The 21,629-nt window shown below is 43.8% G+C and overlaps 1 protein-coding gene across 2 annotated transcripts in view; it reads right to left on the bottom strand.

Moving 5' to 3' along the window:
* Window positions 1-3,404: 3,404 nt before the first annotated feature.
* chst11 (carbohydrate (chondroitin 4) sulfotransferase 11) overlaps window positions 3,405-21,629 on the bottom strand; it is a 97,079-nt gene continuing 78,854 nt past the window's right edge. For both annotated transcript variants that reach the window (XM_040050322.1, XM_040050321.1), the window contains exons 3-4: window positions 9,672-9,901; window positions 3,405-9,592 (exon numbers count right to left, since the gene is read on the bottom strand). In XM_040050322.1, coding sequence (XP_039906256.1) covers window positions 8,971-9,592; window positions 9,672-9,901 — 852 coding nt within the window. In that variant the 3' untranslated portion in view covers window positions 3,405-8,970. The remainder of the gene's footprint in view (window positions 9,593-9,671; window positions 9,902-21,629) is intronic.

Raw genomic sequence — 21,629 nt, 5'->3', positions numbered from 1 at the left:
TACGTAGCGTGTTACTAAAGATTAAAACTGAATCGTGCTTTGTTCCTGTTTTCGTTTCATCAGTGACGAGCAGTAAGGCGTCCTCGCTTAGCAGAGGGCTTTTTTTCATCAAGCAAACGGAAATATATAAATGAGCGCAACGCCATTTCCTGTCCAGCTTATGTGTGGTCTGCTCTAAGGTGAGAGGAACACATACAAACTTTAGATCAGTTTGAGGTATCTCTTCCTTAAACATAATTACAACACTTTAAGAAAGATTATTATTGTAAATGTTATCCAAACATGGGGAGACAGAAGAGGTTTCTCAGGAAATAATCTTTTACTGGTTTTGACTTTACAGTAAAGGTGAACAAGGAGTCAGGCTTTCAGCTGAGCACTCCAATCTGTGGTTACAGTGACAGATTGCTGCCACTCCTCCTCAGGCTGTGCTTCAAGCATTCTGACAGTTTGCATGACTCGGGGGTGTTGATGTAAGGATTCAGCCTGCTGTAACCATGTGTCTGTAAGGCACAATCAATACGTTGATCAATTATTGACACGGGTTGTTTGGAGTAGTAAATATTACGATGGTTCTAGGGGATCCTGCCCAGACTGGGACCAGCCAGGTTTCCCAGTCTGGCCCCCACAGAGTCTGAGCTCTTTTGTGTGGATACACATCATTTTAGCTGGTCTGATGATGACTTTATTTTTCTGAGTGTGTAAAGAGACGGAGAGTGTAACTGTGGCCAGAGGCCTTGAAGAACGTACGTCTTGGTTTGAGGACATGTTTATGGGCAGACTGGAGAGCACTCCAGCACGTGTTTAGTGAGGACGACAATGCGATCAAGAGAGACAGGCTCACAATGGTAGGTTGTTTGTGTCTGTGTGTGTCTCCACCCTCCACCTGCACCTGAGTTAGGTTTCACTTGTGGAACGAATCATCCAAGTCAGCTACAACACAGATGCCTGTTTGAAACCCAACAATGTGGGACCACTGTAATGAGATAATGAAAAAACTACAGGATCTACTCTTCAAATGTGCAAAGCATCAAATATCTCAGTGTAAAATCATATATAAGGCCATGCTTTGATCTTTATGGAACTATTACTTTATTTGAAAATGTTGTTACTTTGGGTGCAACTCAACAATGCCTCCGCTCAGCCCTGGCGCAGGTGGCCTCTGGCGCATCGACCTAACTAGGGGGCTCTTCAACTGACAGGGAGGTTGTTCCATCCTTGGAGGAGTTCACTCTGCAGGTGGGGGAGAGTCACAGGAGAGGTGGAGAATAAACTTATCCTGGGTGTCTACTGTCTTGTGCAGTCTGGGAGATGACTGAATGTTAGGGTGGGTACAGTTTCCTCTGCGGTGGGGTCGGGTGGGCTGCCCCGGGTCCTGTGGGGCAACAAAGGTCGATCAAATGGATCAATACGGCAAGGCCGTGGTGATCCATTTGGCAAGTAAATCCATTGGGTCTCACTGTTGGTCTTCAGACAACAGTTCTGACGGCTAAAGAACCAAATGGGAAAAAAACAAAAAAACAAACAATGCCTCCGCTAACTCGTTTAGCTAATAGCCTGCATGCCATGTTTATAACTCTGCTAACTTCTGCAAGAAGGACACCAATCTCTTTTAATTTCTCAAGTGATGTTTGCTGTTGGTGAAGTTTGGCTTCAGTTGGTCTAATCCATCAACTATCACATGAGGAAGTAAGGAGGTGTCATATTCAGGAGTGGGTTGGCCAATTGTCTTGGCTCATGCATCATTCTGCTAGCTCTGCATCTGTAGCTTCTTGAGAATGCGATACATCATCACCGTCTTGTCTAAGACAGATTTGCACAGCGGCTAAGAGTTTTTCATCAAAGCGAAATGTGTCATCAAGTATCCAGAATAAAAGATGCCATGTGCTCCCTCTAATTCCTCTTCCTGGCAAAGTAGACGGTCCAGAAAACATTTAGACTATTCAGTCTTGTCCGCCAGCTTGTATATCTGCACTGTCTCTACCATAGGTGTGCAAAATCATTTTATATATGTATAAATTGCATTTAATTGCTTGTCGTTTGGACAGAGCCTGCTCGAGAACCTAGAGACTTGCAGGCTAAGGAGTCGTGTATGTCACGAATGTCTTTTATTGTGATTTTATATCCATGTGGTGGCGGGAAGCTGGAGCCACATTACATGACAAACTGTTTTAGTGGTTTCACAGTTCAGATTTGTCATCCAGATTGTTGTCTATAAATAATTACATCACATTAGCTCTGCAATAACAACTGATGCCAATTCACTGTCCAAAATTTAAACAGTAACACATTAGAAAAATTACACACCTAGAGACACTTGCTGACTTACTGACAGAATAATACCTTCATTTGAATTGACCTATGGAGTATTAATCCTTCGATGTCGACTTTTTCTGTTGTTTTGTAGCAGAATTGACCCATTAATAGGGAATGCGAGCTGGTTTTAGGCCATCATGGTTAGTTTTACTCTACTGATGATGTGTTGTTGCAATAGTCAGTAAGCACTTTGAGTAGAAAAACGCTATATAAGAGCCAGTCCATTTACCATTTACAAGACGAAACAAAGGTCAGACATTTGGGTTACCTGCTTGACTGTAAATCAGGACCCTGCCTAGACACAGTGATACTGTGGCTCTGGGAATTTCTGGATGGTCTTGGATAACTGGCCGGTGAAGGAGAGCTGTTTGTAAAAAGTTCCTCTAAAAGGATCGATATGTAGGTCCGCAGGTAGGCTGGCTATGATGGTCATGTGCACCATTACACCACCCATTCAACGGGGGACTGACAGAGTCAACCCTACCATTAAAATTAAGACTCATCAAACCTTTTCCTTCTAATTTTGGTGACTTTGTATGAATTGTAGTTTCCTGTTCTTGGAGGAGGAAATAATGACAACACTCGTAAAATAGTTAGAAAATGTCACCTGCCTAACACTTCTCAGTCCACTGACACGCCGGCACATCCAAATCACGTTTCATCTGAAACTGTGTAATGTGAGATGACCTAGTGGCAAGACATCTCTGTTTCCACTATTGTAACAGGTCTGTTACTGCAAACCTGTCCCATATGGACACTCAAAGTCCGATTTAATCACAATGAGCGTGTTACAGCTTGTCTGCATAGATTATTGTGATGGGACATACTTTCTCTAAAATTTCTGATCCTATCCAAGCACCACCTGACAGAGCAGCAGTATTTGATGCCCTGTGACTGGAATGGTCAGCTATTGCCCATAACAGTAAAACATATTGACTAGTGTGGTAAATTACTTTGTGCAGAGACATCGCCTTTCTGAAGTAGCATGGCAATACAAATGGCCAGACTAGTTAGGAGCTAGAGAATCCACCAACCCCATAGATAGAAGCGTACACGAGTTCCACACAAGACAGAAGGAGACACAGACAAAGTGGATTTCAGTGTCATTTTATTGTGAAAACAGGATAAACCACGGGTCACGCTGCTGTAGGATCCACCCCACTCTCCCACACAGTGTACATTATTCATTATTCATGATTTTGGAAAGTACCCCTGAAAATGAACAGAGTAAAAGAGCACAGCGAGAGGCTGTCCCACGAGGAAAAGCAACATATGGAAAATGTGGGTGTGTTGCCACGGTAACGTGAGCAGGGAAGCAGTATGGGCCGGTATCTAGGAATAAATAAATAAATTAATGGTACATGTTGGATCGAGGGTCTCGTCTTCCTGGAGCAGTGGTGGCGCGCACACACGTGCACAAACTCCACTGACACATAGCTCTTTGATACAGCACACATGGTGAAAACGCTGATGATATGGAATAACGCAGCATCACACACTGATCGTTTAAATTAAAAGGTCACCCGCACATTACAGCGCAACATCCGTGCCTCCTGGCAGCACGGGAAGCAGCTGGAACCACGAGAGGTGTGGGGCCTCTGCTGAAGGACGTACACAACGTCAGGGCGACACAGAGACACGTGAAACCTGCTTGGACAGGTCATGCCCATGCTAATGCTAACTGATTTGAAAACATGCCTAGATGTCGCTGAGCATGCGAAGGGCAAGCCTACTCAGGCTAACTTTTCAAACACTGATTAAGATCACTTATAATAAACACCATCTCAGTTTATTATAACTTGGGTTGTTAGTTTTGGAGTCATTGCTATTAAATATTTATTGGCAAGAGTAACAGTGTTACAACCAAGCTAACTATTTGCATCTTAAACAGGATCAATAACTGGGAAAAGATGGTTACGTTTTTTGGAAATCTGACTTTACTATGTAGGTACCATTTTCGGCCTGTATAAACACTTTAGAAAGATTTACATTTGATAGTTAATTTTGTGCAGTTATATTTAGCAAAGTTTTCAGCTGTCAGAATGTTAGCTTGTTCTGGTGCTAGTTGGATAACAAATCTGTGCTGTACATATTCATACTATTCTGCTCTGCTAGTTGTTGGGATTGTTACAGATATTTTGGCTGAGTCTGCTGCTGTTTGACCTAAAAATAAAGTGGTTTAAGTCTAGAGACCAGTCGCACCCATCTGGCAACATCTGTTTGCAAGGGGAAAATGTGTATTCCCCAACCAGTTGGCAAGTGGTTGCTGAAAGCTGCTGGCAGCCACTGGGTGAAGTCAAAAAAACTCCAACTGTTTTCCAACCAGTCAGGGAATACCCACGTTTCTCTTGCAACCAGCGGCTCACTTAGAGGCCTACAACACTGAGACAGTTGATTTTATAGCGACTGCCAACAACATCCAAGTGCACCAACTGGTGGGGGATAAAATGTCCACAACTTTTTCATCCTTTGACTGCTCTGACTTGTGTGTCTTTAACACTATCCTGTTGTGGTGATACCGGTATTACCAGTTTGTTGGACAAAATACTCCAAATAATCCAAGCTGTAATAAACTGAGCAGCTTCTGACAAACGCTCATTTGTTTGTAGTTTTCAGGATCATGTCCGTCCCACAGATTTCTAAAAATAAAGCTGAAGTCATACCTGATGGGGTCACTTCTTTATTGCAGGTATGAGTAAGGTTATAACTGAGGATGTACGCCTTCTGTCCTAATGTGACTGCAGTAAATAGGTGTTCACTGTGTCTCTGTGTCGCCTCTGAATGAAAGGCACAGCAAAATGAGAGTAGTAATGTGTGTGTGTCTGTGTCTGTGTGTATGAGGCAACCAAAGTAAGTCATAAATATCACAGCTCAAAAAATAACAGCAGAATGAATGACATCATGTTTGGACTGTACAAAAATATCCTGTGCTGGGACTCAGATATGTCTGACACGACACAGGCAGAGGACGCATGTAAGAAATCATCCTGGCTTTGTCCTTCTGTGCTGATGATATGATGCTTATTTTCAAATATGGTGTCTCTGCTGATGAAAAGTGTCCCCACAGAGAGAGAGACTGAAACGACCTTTGTGTCTCCACTGCTGTGAGTGAGCCGACTGAGAGCTTGCAGCGTTTGGGTGGAAACAGGTGACGAGGGTTAGGTCATTAGCCAAACTAGCAGCGTGCTCACCCACTTAAATTGTATCTTCTACCTTTATAATCAGCTCTTTTTTAGCATGTTAACAATCTGAACTCTGAAAGTAAAAAACAAATAAATGACCTGAACAAATAAGTGTATTTACACTAAAAGACTTAATCTGTTGACATCATCACTGACAAAGAGTCCTCTCAGCCTTTGGGACAATCCAAGGCCAGGTGCTGCACCGTGTCTCCTGTTTTCACTCAGAATGACAGAAATGCTCAGCTCCAGCCTGCATAGCTGAATGTCACTAACAAATACGTCAGATTATATTAGATATGTCCATCTTTTACACTGTGTGTATCATGAGCCAGGCACACTGACACCCACTCCAAAGCACAGAACTGAGTCAGGATTCCATTTGAACTTTCTACCATCAAATTTACAGGAAATTTCACTTCAAACACAATTTTCCTGCTTCTGAAACGATTCTTTCTTGTATTTACAAAATCTGGGTGTCAATACAATAAAATAAAAATAAAAGTAAAGCAGAAAAATAACATCATCTACTCATCCTCAAGAGGAAAACTGCTGTTAGAAGACAGCAAATGTGTAGTTCAGTCTAAAAGCAGACGTCGTTCAGAAACAACATAAATATACCCACTAGCTAGTCCTCAATATAGACACAGCTATGGAGGAAAAAATAACTTTAAATGTTGCTGCTTGTTTGTAACTGAGAGACTGAGACAGCGTCTCAGGGCTGCAGGAGTCCCCGTGAGCTCTGTTTGCTTAAGCAGGCTGCGTTTTCCTGCATGGACAGTACTGATCACTGACACTGAGCCTTTTTGTTCTGGTTTTGTTTTTTAAACCAGGGGGCCACTTCTGGAGCGATGTAGGAGGAGAGAAACCGGAGTGTGAAGAGAGGCCGCTGTAATGGCTTGTTTGCAGGTTAAGAGGTCCTTTGTGCATTGTTTGTCTTTCATTCTGAGCGCAAAATGAGCCGTTTAAACTGAGCTCTGACAGTGTGAGGTTCTGCCTGCTCGTGGCTTTCCCTATAACTGCTGAGTAAGACGCTGCGTGGCATTAACCTCAGCAGCAGTGCTGGTGTGTGTCTGTGTGAGTGTGTTTGTGTGCGCCTGACCCAGGAGGAGGCCCAGATGAGAATATAACCATTGTTTCTGCTGGAGGATGAGGACCGGGGCGACAAGCCAGCCCAGTAGACTCTTTCCTTTATTAGAGCCAGATGTCTGTGGGTGTTAGAAAGGAAAACTAAGGCTGTTTGACTCGAACCTCCAGACACGGGCATGTGCACAAACGGACACCAGCAATGAGTCCAAAGCAACAAGAAGGGATCTGCAGCTACAACATCCAGCCCGAGGGGGAAAAAGGCGTATGTGTAATCTGATTTAGATGTGCTGACTAACCAGGGGTCATAATGAGACAGTTTTCAAGTAGAGTGGACCTGGATTTATTCTGTCAGAAAGAAAACATCATACTGCAACTCCAAAGAGTTAGGGACTCAAAAACCATCAAAATCCTTAATGAAGTACAATCAGTAGTGTTATATATATATTTACGCTTGTCTTGCTAATCTCTCAGGATGAGATCAAACTCAGTGATCAAGCCTGAGCTGTGATAATCCTGCTGTCGTCACGTCATCACAGCTGGAACGCTCTCGTCACATTTTGAGGGTCTTTACTTTGCAACCTAAAGCACCTCGAGGCGATTGTTGTTGTTGTTATTTGGTGCGATACGAAAACATGGAATTATCCTGAATTGAATTAAATTGACTATATTAACCACAATGCCCCCTCACACAGATCTGCTGACCTCCCTGAGCCTGCTTCTGCTGGAGGGTTCTTCCTGTTAAAAGGGAGTTTTTCCTTCCCACTGTCGCCAAAGTGCTTCAAAGGCAGTTGTTGTTCTCTCTGTTATTCTCAGGTCTGTACCTCACAATATAAAGTACCTTAAGGTGATTGTTGTTGTGATTTGGTGCTGTGGAATTAATTTGAAGCTGGAGTGGATTAAAATGTACAAACTGGTGTAAAACACAAAACGACTCCCTCTGTCACTATAGTGTGTCGTCGACGGGCAGCCCATCCTCCCTCCTGTGTAGTTATTGACATTACACAACATTAATCACACCACAGGATCCTTTCTCTGTTATGTTGATTGTTGACGTGTCTTCTTTGGGATGTCCTAAATGGCAATGATGTGTACTTAACAGTGACTGTGGGTCTCTGAGGCCCTCAGCCATTTTGGCACCAAACGTCTGACAATAGAAATGTAAAAAAACATACATTTTGAATGATGTGAAGCACAGAAAGACAAAGCCAAGGGCCAAAAATGTACCACAAGAAATGAAAATGCTGACAGTCAGAATGACAGAACAAAAGTTTGAACTTCTCTAAAGTGTCCTAAATGTTTTTCAGCCCAAGAAAATAAAATATTAAATTCTTTCCATCTTAGTTTCAACAACAAAGCAAATTAAATAATCTTTTCATTGCTGCTCGCAGCAGTGATTCATAAGACAATAAAAACAAATAAAGCATGAAGACGAGAAAAGAGGATCATTTAGTGAAAAACAGGTTTGGTTGCTGGAGCAGGGGCACATCCATGAAGCTCCTCTATGCAGGGCATGGCGGTAATGAGACTCAGCGCCTTTAACCCTTTAACAGCCACACAGGCCGTCTCTCGTCTTGTAGGTTAGAGGCAGGCCGGTGCGCCCACTGAGCGAATCCTGTACCTGTCCAGACACGTTCTGTAGCTCAAAGTATTAAGGATGCTTGGTGTTACAGGCAATGATACGTAAGCACTTCACTGCTGAGGCAGAAGGGCCGACAAACTAATGCTAGAAACCAGTGACAGCGAGCTGTCGGCTGCACCGCCACACTAATGTGGAGGTCTTGAGAGTGGAATCGCAGCCATCAACTGCAGTAATCCTCGAGGTGGTGATGAGGCAGTTTCCCTCTCAGCTGTATGAATCTAATGAGAGCAAGCATGATGGGTACTGGCTCGCCACGCCGAGAGCTCGGTGGAAGATGTGAAGTGTGCCTTACAATTTGGCGGAGTTTCTATATTGATCAGAAGGAGGAGGAGACAAACTTAGCTCCCATAATGCTTTGGGGTCAGGGCACGTGCGAGGACGCTGTTTGCTTTGCAGAATCTGAAGCAGCCTAATTTGTCAGCAGTTTGCTTAAACGTGTAGGGAACAACATCAGGAGAATCCCTCATCCAGTCCATCCTCTGAGGATAACAACCATGAAGACCTGCTTCACCCACACATTTCAGTCTTTGCATGCGTCTAGTCCATTTAGCCCACATCCCTGTCCAGTCGGTGCTGACTGAGCATCCTCTGAATTATTCCCAGAAACTCACACACCTCCGGCACCTGTTTACACATCAATTTTACAGTTTTTTAAATCAAGTTTGTTCCCATAAAATTCTGCCCTCCGCTCATTTCCTTTTATCTGTTTGACCGAATCAGCCGCTCTCAGAGTCCCATCTCTGTCCACCATTACTCCAACCTCAGGTAGCTGGGTATGGAGTAGTTGAACATGAGGAAGTCTAACTTGTAAAGCTGGTAGAGCTGGATCTGCTGCTGAGTGCTGATATTGCTGAAGAACTGAGCCGTCATAGCATCCGTGGTACGAGTGGACTTGGCGTAGGTCGGGAAGCGCAGGGAGTCACCTACACCCACCAGCTGCAACAGGTAGTTTGCATCCTCCTCCAGTGTCTCATACTTGCCCACCATGTCATAGTGGATGTGACACGGGTGACAGAGCTGGTACACAGTCTGCCAGTGCTCGTTGAGTCCGTCCCGCTGTGTGGCCGGGTCCACCAGATACTCAATGAACTCTTTGAATTTGACATCAGCCCCGTTGAGCAGGGCATCCTGCGTGGCGTTCTTGCGGTAGCGGCGGATGATTCGGGTGCCAAAGCGCTTGTGGAAGGATGAGTTGTACTTGAGGGTGAACTTGTTGCGATATGCAGAAACCAGCCTCTCGAAGGGCTCACGAACAAAAAGGAACTTGAGGTAGTTCTTGAGGCGGTGATTGATCTCAGCAATGCTGTACTGATTCAGTGTCTTAAGGTTGGAGGGAACGTGGGCTTCATTGGAAGGAATTTCCATTGGGTCACTGCGTGAGAGAGGCACGAGACAGTGAAGAACAACAGAAGCACTTATTTTCCTTCCTCTCTGTACAGTACCAAACTCACCTGTACTTGCCCCGGCCTGTAAGCACCATCATGACACGTTTCCAGTTGGTACAGGCCACCTTGGGGACATAGCAGTAGATAAGCTCATGGTCTTCATCCACCACGAGGTGTTTGAGGTCTCCGGGTGTCAGGACTCTCCGCTTACGACTCGATGCGCTGTAGACCCGACAGGCATCGACTACCTGATCCCTCCTGGCCTGGTGGAGGACAGCAGCTCCTGATAACTCCGTCTGAGAGAGAGAGAGAGAGACTACTGTCAAATTCAAATAAAAGGCTTCAGGAGGGTAAGTACAGCACAAGATGTGAACAGTCAGTTTTACTTTAATTATGTAGTTTACAGCACAGAGTTGAAAAGAATCCAGAGTAAACAATGTGTGATGTGCAATAAAGGTCCCTGAACAAACACTGGTTCCCAGCTCAAACTGGGTGGTTAGCCAACTTTCAGGATAATTACCAGATAAACCAATGAACCCTCTTTAGGCTGATGTAAAAAATAAATCTTTTTTTTTCCAGCTGTGATTGATTGGGTTCAGCTAACCACAAGCTTAAAGAAGAAAAACTCATTGGCTAAATGAAAAGCTCCAATTCCCATGTTACTAGTTTGGACGTGTATGTCCCAGTGAAAGCCCGGCTGTAATCTGTGTGAAGGGATGAACAAAACAAACAAAATGAACTGCCTACTGGTTTTATTACCAGTTGATCTGATAAGGAATCCAATAATTAAACCCAACAACACTTCATCATTAGCTAAACTCTGTGCAAGTCGCTTGTAACAAATGTAACAAAATGTGACAATTGTGGGATTTTTGTTGACAATAATTGAACTAAACCTTTCCCAAGAAAGGGAACATACTGTATTAGTCACCAACATTCATATTTAACTCACTACACTAGTTATTGTAGCAGAATTATAAAATATTATTTCACACATTTGTTCTGAAACTTAAAGATGTTTTAGTGCTCTTGGTCACTAACACGGCAGTGAGAAAAAGCCGAGCACTCTACAACTGAAATGAATCAGAAAGAGGGCATGAGGACGGATATGGAAAAGACAGGCAGTTAGATAGCGAGTTATCAATCTTAGGCTTTATTATCATACTCATCTCTTTATTCACTCTATCTTTTTGCCTTATTTGAGTCATTCCACAGACTGTGATAGAGATTAGTCCATGGGTGTGGAGGAAAATAATGATATTGGAGAATATTACAGATCCTGCGAGTTCGGTATGAGTGGCTCCAGTCGGTAATCATTTATCGGAGGCATATTTCACCGTCCCAGTGATGTCTGTGGTGAAGCCGACCGTGGCAGGAGAGAAAGGATGAGGTTACAGAAAGAAATGAGAATAGTAAGAGCAGTATGGAAGTTTTGCATTTTAGGGGCGGGAATGTTTGCTCGTGCCTCTTGATTATTTTTCCTCTGGGTCTACATTCCCCTGTAGGGCAGTGCTCTGGGTTCCTCACAGTATCTAAATTGATTTTACTGTGGCCTGCAGCCTTACCACTCTGTCCCCCTCCACACAGTCATGGCCTTTCAGTGATACACTGTCAGGGGCTGAGAGGGTGGGAGAGATGCTGACATGAAGTAATGAAACAACACTGGGGCTAACAGGGAGTCTGTACACGAACACAGCTTTGACTAAAGAGGTTTGCATGTGATTCTCTTTGACGCCAGCTTTCAAAACAGGTCTCCAAGTTTGCAGTTCATCACACGCACAGCTTGCTACGGCATCATGGGGAAAGCTTTTACAGTAGGGGATTGCATGATGTGCTCCTGTTATCCCGTAGCTAACAAGTCTACAACGATCCCAGCTGGGGCGAGAGGCGCGGTACACCCTGGACAGGCGACCAGTCTATCGCAGGGCAAACACAACAGACAGTCACACCGATGGGCAATTATAATCATTTAACCCAACCCTACTAACTGCATGTCTTTGGACTGTGGGAGGAAGCTGGAGTACAGAAAGGGCCCGGCTACATGGGGGAGTCGGACCCAGGGACCTTCATGCCACCGTGCTGCCCCCCATAAGTCAAATAAGACATCTATAAAATACACTTCTTGAACTAAACCAAAAAATAAAGTACTTGCAATCGTCTTTTTTCTCACTATCTTTCTGTTCACTTATCTAGTGCTCAGTTCATTTAAGTATATCTCACAAAAATACTCTACTTTTACTATTGTTTAACAGTTTCTTTGTAAAAAATGATGTGGACAGGTTTGCAAAGCAGTTTCATACTGTGAGTCACCTGGTGGTCCAACCTGTCTCCTGACAATTGTTTGCACAGTAGTGTCTCAGTTATAAGAAGCACACTGACTCACACTGACTCACACTGACTCACACTGACTCACACTGACTCACACTGACTGGGCCTCGGTGTAAAACATTGCCAATTGGTTGTATTTTGGTTATATCCCTGTACAAAAACACGGTTGCCCAGCACTTACGATATTTTGCAGTCAAATGTAATTTTGTGTAGTAAAAATAAATAAATAAAATACATGCAATCCTTGCTCTCCCTGACCAAAAAATAACTTCCTGTCACATTAGACAGCTCTGCACAAAACTATGATTTATTTTAAACTAAGATTTGCTTTTTTGCACAAGACACAATATTTTATTCCCACCAGAGAAAAAGTAATATCTAGATCTTTCTTCATTGGGCAACGATAAAAGAGTATTTTCAAACGTTGCTGTCTTTATTAGAATTAAAGCAATAGTGGGCGTCCTTTATTCCCATAGTTACTCCTGCTTTTAGGAAAGGGAAGTGGAGCTTTTTCAGGATGGACAATGAAAGTCTCCAGTCAAGATGAAGTGCTCCTTTTGTGCGTCTCCCACTTGTTTGCTCTTTTATGCATTTTGCAGTCATGGTCATCAACTCCAAAGCATCAAAGCCCACTAAGGCATAAGAGCTCTTTGTTGATGAAACTCTTAAAGAAAAGGAAGAAGTGGGAGCATCAGGCTATAATTCCCTCAAATGTTGCAGCAGACATGCAACCCTCCATCTCAGCACAGTTTAAACTGTATTTAACTCGGGAAAAGAGACAAGGGGATCTTCTCAGGCTTGGCCTCAGTTTTCCTCTCATCTCTCTTCTTTCTCTGGGATCACTTTCTACCACTTATCTCATCTTTAGGCAGCCCTGTGAAGTCTCTTGTGGGGTTTTGATGAAGAGTGAGGACAGGGATGAAAAGCAGGAGGAGGAGATGAGATGTGGTGGAGGTCACTGACCTCTGGCCATGTCGAGCTTTTCCCATTGGACAGCAGACTATAGCACTAGCAAATATGCTTGCACATTTCTGCCCTGATACTTTGTGGACACAAGCTAGTGAAACGGCACCAAATAAGAGCCAGTGTCATAAAATGTCATAAAACCACAGCTATAAAAGTAGTTAGCCGCGACACATTTTATGGCTAATTCACTTTGATCTCTTCCAATAAGAGCCTCAAACATCCAGCTCAGCAGTTTCTGCATGCAGGTATACTAGATGATAAATTACTTAGTGTTACAGACACCATGCACTGATATGGAAGTGAAGGTTTAGTCCCTATTTCTCTCTGGCAAACACCATCACAACTTTGAGAAAACCGGGGGGCTGGAAATCCTTAATCCCACCACGAAAGTCATTGTCAGCAGCGTATCTGCAAACAGGGAAGGCTTTACTTCCTTATCCTGAGGGTTCGAGATGATGGGAAATGCACATCCTCTCCTTCCTGCACATTTGTTGTTAAAATGTGTGAGAAAGTGATGAAAGGGCAACATGGAGACTGTGTTTCAATATTTCAAGTCTTCATTTCCTCACCACGACTGTGTTATTGTCTCTGAAAGTTGTTATGAGTTTGAAATATCATCTGTGTATCAGCGCTGAGCGGCTTGTCGCAGCGGTGGTAATGAATAGCTTCCTCCTAATCTGCTGATGATAGCAAAGAAAGAGATAAAGAAAGGAAGCCAGGAAGTGATCACTAAAGGACAGAAGAAACATATTCCAGTGAAAGTCTGTAAACTAGCTTACATACAAACGTAGGCCCAAGGCTAAAGTATCAACAAAGCAAAGCAAGCCAGGGACGCAGGAAGTCTCAGGGTTACTCCACATCAGTTTGGTCACTTTGATTTGACCAAAGTCTTTGACAGAGCCTTCATCAGACTGTTAATTGGCTGCCTTGGCAGTAGTTTTATATACGTGTGCTATAACCTGTGTTTCTGTATTGTAACAAAGTTAAGACAAGTGTAAAATATTCTGAAAGCTAAAATAAAGATTGAACCAACCATATTTTTGACAGTAAATCATCTTCTGTTACTAATCAAACAGTTTTAGTACAGATTAGGTCTTAAAGACTTTTACTATGTAGCTAAAGATGACTAAAAATACACTTGAATGTTCCAGTTAGAGTCATGAATTTTCACGGTGCAAAAGTAAGAAATTCACAATTTGTCTCATGTAGTGACCTGAGGATGTTTCTTCAGCATAAGCTAAATGCTGAGGACCAAAAGGTTAGGGGAAAGAACAAAATGGACAAGGATGCAGCGAGTGAGAAGGAAAGACTATGACTTGACTGGCAAAGAGAGCTGGCTGATAAAAGGAGAGTAGATATACTGTGCGTGCAGTTGTCCAGGGTAAATAAGGGGGAGGCTAGGAGCTTAGGAGATGGACTCAAACTGGTCTACAACGGTGCCGACAGAAGGGGAAATGGACTTTATTGGCTAGACTGACAGACTAAGTTAGAAAGGAAATGTACTAATGATTGAAGGGAGTGTGTTGAGGGGTTTGTGATGAAAGAAAATAAGAGAGAGAGACAGATGGATGGCAGTTAGTGAATCAGGAAGTGCAGAGGATGAGTAAGGACAACGTGAGGATGAAGAGTGGAAAGGTGGTTGGTCCTGATGACATACAGCGGACTTTTTTTAACACAATCTAGGAGGATAAAAAAATGCTTGAGGAATGGAGACAAAGTGCCAATTTTCAAGAACAATGATGATGTGCAGAGCTGTAGTAACTACAGAGAGATAAAGCTGATGAGCCATACCAAGAAAATATGTGAAAGAGTTCTTGGCGGGCTGATAATCAGTGAGCAGCGGTATAGCCATGCCAAGAAGGAGCACTACAGATGCAATGTTTGCTTTGAGAGTGTTGATGGAGAAGCACAGAAAAGGTCAGGACAGCAGCACAGAGAAAGCATATGATAGCATGCCTGGAGAGGAACTGTGTTACTGAAGGAATCAGGAGTGGCAAAGACTGAGGCTGGTGCAGCACATGTGTGAGTATGTGAACAGATCTGTTTAAGGTAGGGATGGGATCACATCAGCAATCAGCTCTAATTCTTTGCAATGGTGATGGGTGACAGATGAGATCAGACGGGAGTGTCTGCAGACTATGAACAGATAGAAGACAACCTGGTGTGTTGAGGTATGCTCTGGAGAGCAGAGGGATGAAGGTCATCAGAAGCAGGGCAGAATACATGTGTGTGAACAAGAAGACGACAGTGTGACAGCTGCAAGGAGTACAGGTAGTGGAGGTGGATGAGTTTAAATACCTGAGGTCAACCGTGTGAAGCAATGGACGACGCACAAGAGAGGTGAAAAATATGTGACAGAAGCACAGCAGCAAAAGTGAAAGGGGAGATTCATGAGACAGTAGTGAGACATAACAAAAGGCTGGAAATGGACAGACTGTCATTGGGAGTGACGACAACGGACAGGATTAGAAACAAGTGCATGAGGACGGCTCAGGCTGAGTGCTTTGGAGACACAGAGCAGCAAGGTTGAGACGGTTTGGACACGTGCAGAAGAAGTAGACCACATGAATATAGAGGCTATGGGTGGGTGATGGTGGGGAGCCAGACGCTCCACTGTGGTGACCCCTAAAGTGCTGAAAGAGAGAAACTAATGCATTTGATTTATACCTCCCTTTGTTTAGAGAGGCACTGTTCATTCATGAAGCTAAGATTCTGCTCCTTATTGCAATTTATACGCTGCAACAGTCATTACTCCTGTGTACATTTAACCGTCTGATTTATTCTGTGTATGCCTTGTGTTTCTGAAGACTTTACAGTGGGTGTGTGAAAAGAAGAAAGTCCAGTGTCGAGAGGGTGAAGTGCAGCAGCAGCACGTATCCTGTCTTTAGCTCGATGCTGCTTATTATCATAAGAATGCCGTTTCCGTTTTGTCTCCTAAAAATTCATCCGTCTGCGCTCCCCGTCTCGGGTCGCTGAGTTAGCTTCTCTCTCTGCTCGCCAGCTGTGAAGACAGCCAAACAAAGATCAATAGGATTCATCAAAGCACCTCTCTGTCACACACACTGAGCACTAAAGGCAGTCTGTGTCTGTGCGCACAGGCTGGCATTCATAAAGCAGGCAGGCATAAAGCTGCCAGTGTGCCACGACTGTACCAAATAACACCTGATTTGCAACCATAGAGCTTAACGGGTCGCTGCATGAAAGGTAACAAGGCTCTGCTATGAAAGCTTTATGAGGCAGATTCATCCTTTCCAATAAGACCAGCAGTACATGGACTTTTCCACTATGTCATTTATGAGAAGTCCAGTAGCTGCTGAGGAGAAACTGGGCCAGTCATCATGACACAATAACCGCCTGCAGCCACGGAGACACCGACTGGATCTGAGGAAAAGTTTTTCTGTACCTGTATTTTTCCAGTGGGATAACTGAGAACACACACTCTTTTTCTGAAGCACTCTGCTTCATATTCATTCCTCATACATTCATACCTAGAAAAAGAGCACAGCTGTCTACTGAGCTGCTCTGAAGGAGGAGTAGGCAAATACTGCAGAAAATAATAAGCTTAATGTTAAATAATTGATTGTAAAGCAGAATGTTTGTAATGCCAAATTTGTTGAGTCTTGCTGGCTTTTATACACAGACAGCACTCGGGTGTAGCTGCTGACAGCAGCTTCATTCAAAGTAGCAAGTGTGACTGTTACAGTGTAACTGGATACATTTGAAATACATTTCAGCCCTCTCTGTCTCTGCTACACTGAAACTGGAAAATCAGATCAGTCTAAAATGAGTTTGTTTTTGATGCTCTTGTCCCGCTTTGATGTTTTATGGAAAGCTGTGGTCGTGGTTATTACCTTCTTCAGTAAAGTGTTGAGCTACAACAGCAACTTCAAGTCAACAGCTCTCAGGGAAATGTAAAACATTTATATGAGGCATGTTTCTCACCATCAGTGATATTCTGTGAGTCTAACTTTGAACTCTGTGACTCTGTTGTGCAGATTCAGAGGATTTCAGTGGCAAACTGAGAACAAGAACCTCTCGACCTTGTATCCTACTAGCTGGATACGACCAGTTAACTAACTCACATACATTGGGTCCTGATGATTCTGACATATTTACTGATGTCATGCCAATCTGCCTGCCAGCCTCATATTCAGTTAACAAATTGCACGTACTTACCACAGATGCCTGAACTCGACTGCTCTGTGTTTTATCTCAAACATAGCTGGTGCAATGTTTAAATACTGAGCATCACAAAAGCAGCCTTTCTAAGCTACAGCTTTAAATCTGTGAATCTACTGATTCATGATTTTTGTGCTGACGCTGTTGCATAAGGGCAGTGTGGGAAGGCCATGAATGGAGACAGTGTTCATGCCAGGGGCTAGAAGCACTGAGCTTTCCTGCCAGGTGCCATCAAGGTCAAGTAAACATGCAAACACACACCGATACATGCTCACTATGATTCTACTTGCTGCAGGGTTCACTTCTTAACACATTCGCAGTAGCAGTTAAAAGTACTGCTAATAAAGTAAAAATAATCTGGGAATCCCCAAAACACCACCCTGAGCAGCAGCCAGTCACAGATGTTTCATTAGAGGCTACAGTTTGACACACAGCCCTGGATGTTTATCTGTAAAAGCAGCAGTGGAGCCTGGAGGCCTCGCCTTCACTGAGGGAGCTGTTAACAGACCATCATAAGAATTTAACTGGCAGAGGTTTTTATGGAGAGTCTTTAGTGTCTTGTGACAATCTGTAGCTTTTCAACCCTAACAGTGTTGTAACTCTGGGGGTAGGCACTGAATCCTTCTCATGCATGCATGTGACAGGAGGACAGGAGGTTAGTGAACTCTGCAGCATGGTCATTTCATGCTTTACACTCCAGGATATCCGACACCTGGGTAAAGCCGGCCGTCCCTATCCCACGGTAACGTTAAACCGGCAACCTGAGCCCGGAGACAGACCTCCTTCACAGGTGAAAGCTAACCCACAAGGACAGAGAATAGTCTTTACACTTTATCTCTGATGTCAGCCCAACGTTTTAAAGTTCATGTGAAGAATGTTATACTGTAAACTCTTTGGATGTGCAAGGGTTTTATGCTGTGGACACCTGCTCTGCCAGCTGATTTGTTTTTACCTGACGAGGAAAAATGAAACACACAAGGGAGAGTGTCGATTTAAGTTTGTCGGTCTGTGGAAGAACCACTGACTGCTTAACAGAGTGAAAGCGGAGAGTATATCCCTGTTTTGTTTTTTTAAAACGTAGCTATTGGATTTATCAACATTTAATCTGAATGGATTCAGAAGTTAATGACTAATAATGCATTGCTGTGACTGTTAAAACGTGAGCCTTAAAAAAGTTTTACTCATATTTACTTTGTTATTTATCTTCCTCTCTGGATACGTGCTCGTGGCCTCGTAATACAGACGTCTCTTGTACTTTCCAGGGTTAAAATGCAACAAAGAGTTAAATTAAGCAGGCGGCGCAGTGACACGAGAGAATGAAATGAACCCGGAGGCCATACATGTGTGCAGTGATATGTGTTTACTGTATATGTAGAACGTGTGCGCTGATGTACATCTCTGGATCAACAGTGTGTTGTACTTAAATATACACTTGTGCAGAGAACCAGTGTGTGTCTGTGACTAAACAGCAAAGAGAAAAGTGTGGGGTATAATCATAGCACCAAAGACAAGATAATGACAAAGTGCTCTGACTTTCCCTCAGTGCAATCAACCTTTCTTCTTCCTCTCATGAGCACTTTACTTTTTCTCTCTGCATCGTGTGTTTCACCCCTCAGGGAGAAAAAAAATCAGAAAAGAGACGTCGAAGGAAAAAATGAGAAATAGGATTTCAATAAAACCCAGTGACAACTACATTCTCTTTTCTGTTTGTTTTGTTTGTTCGAGTTTGTGATTTGATGGGCTCAAACGCAGCAAACAAGAATTTGTTTTTTGTTTAGACGTCTACATTATCAAGAAAATTATGCACTGTTAACTCTGCTGCAGTCAGTGTAAAGTAGAGCTGCTGTGGTATCAGTCCAGTCCTGATTTTCAGATAGATAACACTGCTAAAGCTAAGCTCTGAGATTCCTTTGGTTTTAATGTAAGAACATGCACTCAATGATCACTCAAAATAAGCGGCAATAGTTATTATTTTGGTAGAAAAGTGAAAATAAAATGATATACAATGTACAATTTCCAAAATAACAACAATAATAAGAAAACAGTCCTATTGAGTTCATTATTTCAGTTTGTCCTTTTTGGTCATTAGTCAGGATTGTTTGTTAATTCCGTTGCTTTTTTATTTGCTTTGAATAGAATAGAACAGAATTCAACTTTATTGTCATTGCACATGTCACAAGTACAAGGCAACGAAATGCAGTTTGCATCCATCCAGAAGTGCTTTAGTGATATAGATATATTACAATATATATTAGCAATAATATAGATATGTGAGTATATTACAGAAATGGGTCTATTATGGTATGTTATAATGTACACGGTATGAAGGTATGTTATGAATATTCTATAACTATAAGTATGTACAGGCTATGAACAGGATATAAATATGAAACTAAACAGAAATATGCAAGTTATAAACAGTTGTAGAATTATAATTATCATATTGTACAGAATGATTGTTTATACAGAATTATACAGTAGTGCAGTTAAGATCAGTGAAATATGTGGCTACTTTCTACAGAGGCTATATAAAGTGCTAGTGGTTGTGAGTGGTGGTTCAGTCCATGTTATTATTGTGTGTTTGAGGGTACAGTTGTCCATTGTGGGTGTGTGTATGTTCAGTCCATGAGTTTAACGTGGGTCAGATGTCAGGAGGCAGAGTTCAGGAGTCTGACAGCTGTGGGGAAGAAGCTGTTCCGGTACCTGGTGGTCTTAGCCCGGAGGCTCCTGTGGCGCCTCCCAGAGGGCAGGAGGGTGAAGAGTCCATGTGATGGGTGACTGGGGTCTTTGATGATTTTCCCAGCCCTTTTCAGACACCGCTTCCTGTAGATGTCTTTTATGGCAGGAAGTGGTGCTCCGGCGATGCGCTGGGCAGTTTTCACGACCCTCTGCAACGCCTTCCGGTCCGAGGCAGAGCAGTTCCCGTACCAGACTGTTATACAGTTGGTCAGGATGCTCTCGATGGTGCAACGATAGAAGTTCACCAGGATGTCTGAGGACAGGTGGTTCTTCCTCAGAGTCCTCAGGAAGAAGAGGCGCTGGTGAGCCTTCTTGACCAGCTTGGAGCAGTTGGTCGTCCAGATGAGATCCTCGGTGATGTGGACTCCCAGGAACTTGAAGCTGCTCACACGCTCCACAGCCGTCCCCTTAATGTGGATGGGTGGATGTGGGTCAGCATTCCTCCTGTAGTCCACGATGAGCTCCTTGGTCTTCTCGGTGTTGAGCAGCAGGTTGTTGGTGTCACACCACTCAGCCAGACGATCCACCTCATCGTTGTCACTGATGAGGCCAATCACCGTGGTGTCATCTGCAAACTTAATGATGGTGTTGGAACCATCAGCAGGTCTGCAGTCGTGGGAGAAGAGGGAGTAGAGGAAAGGGCTCATCACACAGCCTTGTGGTACACCGGTGTTCATCGTGATTGTAGATGAGCAGTGGTTATCCAGCCGGACATGTTGGGGGCGGTTGGTCAGGAAGTCCAGTAACCATTTGCAGATGAGGGAACTGATGCCCAGGTCTGTCAGTGTCCTGATGAGTTGTGAGGGGTGGATTGTATTGAATGCTGAACTGAAGTCTATAAACAGCATTCTGGCGTAGGTGTTGTTGTTGTCCAGGTGTGAGAGGACAGAGTGCAGTGCGATGGAGACTGCATCCTCTGTGCTCCTGTTCTGGCGGTATGCGAATTGGTGGGGGTCCAGGGTGGGGGGGAGACAGGATTTGAAGTGTGCTAGGACCAGCTGCTCTAAGCACTTAGTGATGATGGGGGTGAGTGCTACTGGGCGGTAATCATTGAGGCAAGATGGGTTGGAGTTTTTGGGTATGGGGACGATGGAGGTGGATTTGAAGCAGGCTGGTACCACAGCGTGGGCCAAGGACAGGTTGAATATGTCTGTCAGCACTCCTGCAAGCTCCCCAGAACACGCTCTGAGAACACGCCCGGGGATGCCATCAGGACCTGCAGCCTTGTGGACATTGATCCTGCTCAGCACCGCTCCTACCTACACGTCTGCTTTGGTTGTAGTTGTTGGATTCCCTCGCTCAAAACGATCATAAAAGTTGTTGAGCTCATTGAGGAAGGAGACATCAGAGGATGCGGGGGAGGGTTTGGTGGTCCTGTAGTCTGTAATGGTCTGGAGTCCTTGCCACATGTGTCGGGGGTTGGAGTTGGAGAAGTGTTCTTTTACCTTCTTTTTGTAATGGTGTTTGGCTTTTTTGATTCAGTGGTTTGGTTTGGTGGTCTGAGTTGTTACCACTTTGGTGCTTCTCAGGAGAGAAGAATGAGTTTCTTAAACAAGAGTTCAGTTCAGTCTGGGCATAGGCTCGCCATCTCCATCCGGAGAGAATCCAGGAATCTGTTCCAGTTGCTTTACACCAACGCCAACAAAAAAACCTAGCCAAGATGAGGTATCAGCGTGAACGTGGCAGGGGACACAACCACACGCCCCCTCTCTAGCTCCTGCTCACATCAACAAGACGACCGATAGTTCAGCATGGACGTCTGCAGCCTGTCTCATTCACTTTTCAAAGTGCAGATACTCTCAATACTTAATA

This window comes from Simochromis diagramma, unplaced genomic scaffold, assembly GCF_900408965.1.
Source record: "Simochromis diagramma unplaced genomic scaffold, fSimDia1.1 OVJJ01000131.1, whole genome shotgun sequence".
NCBI lineage: Eukaryota > Metazoa > Chordata > Actinopteri > Cichliformes > Cichlidae > Simochromis > Simochromis diagramma.
This window is presented reverse-complemented; position numbering and strand designations above follow the sequence as displayed.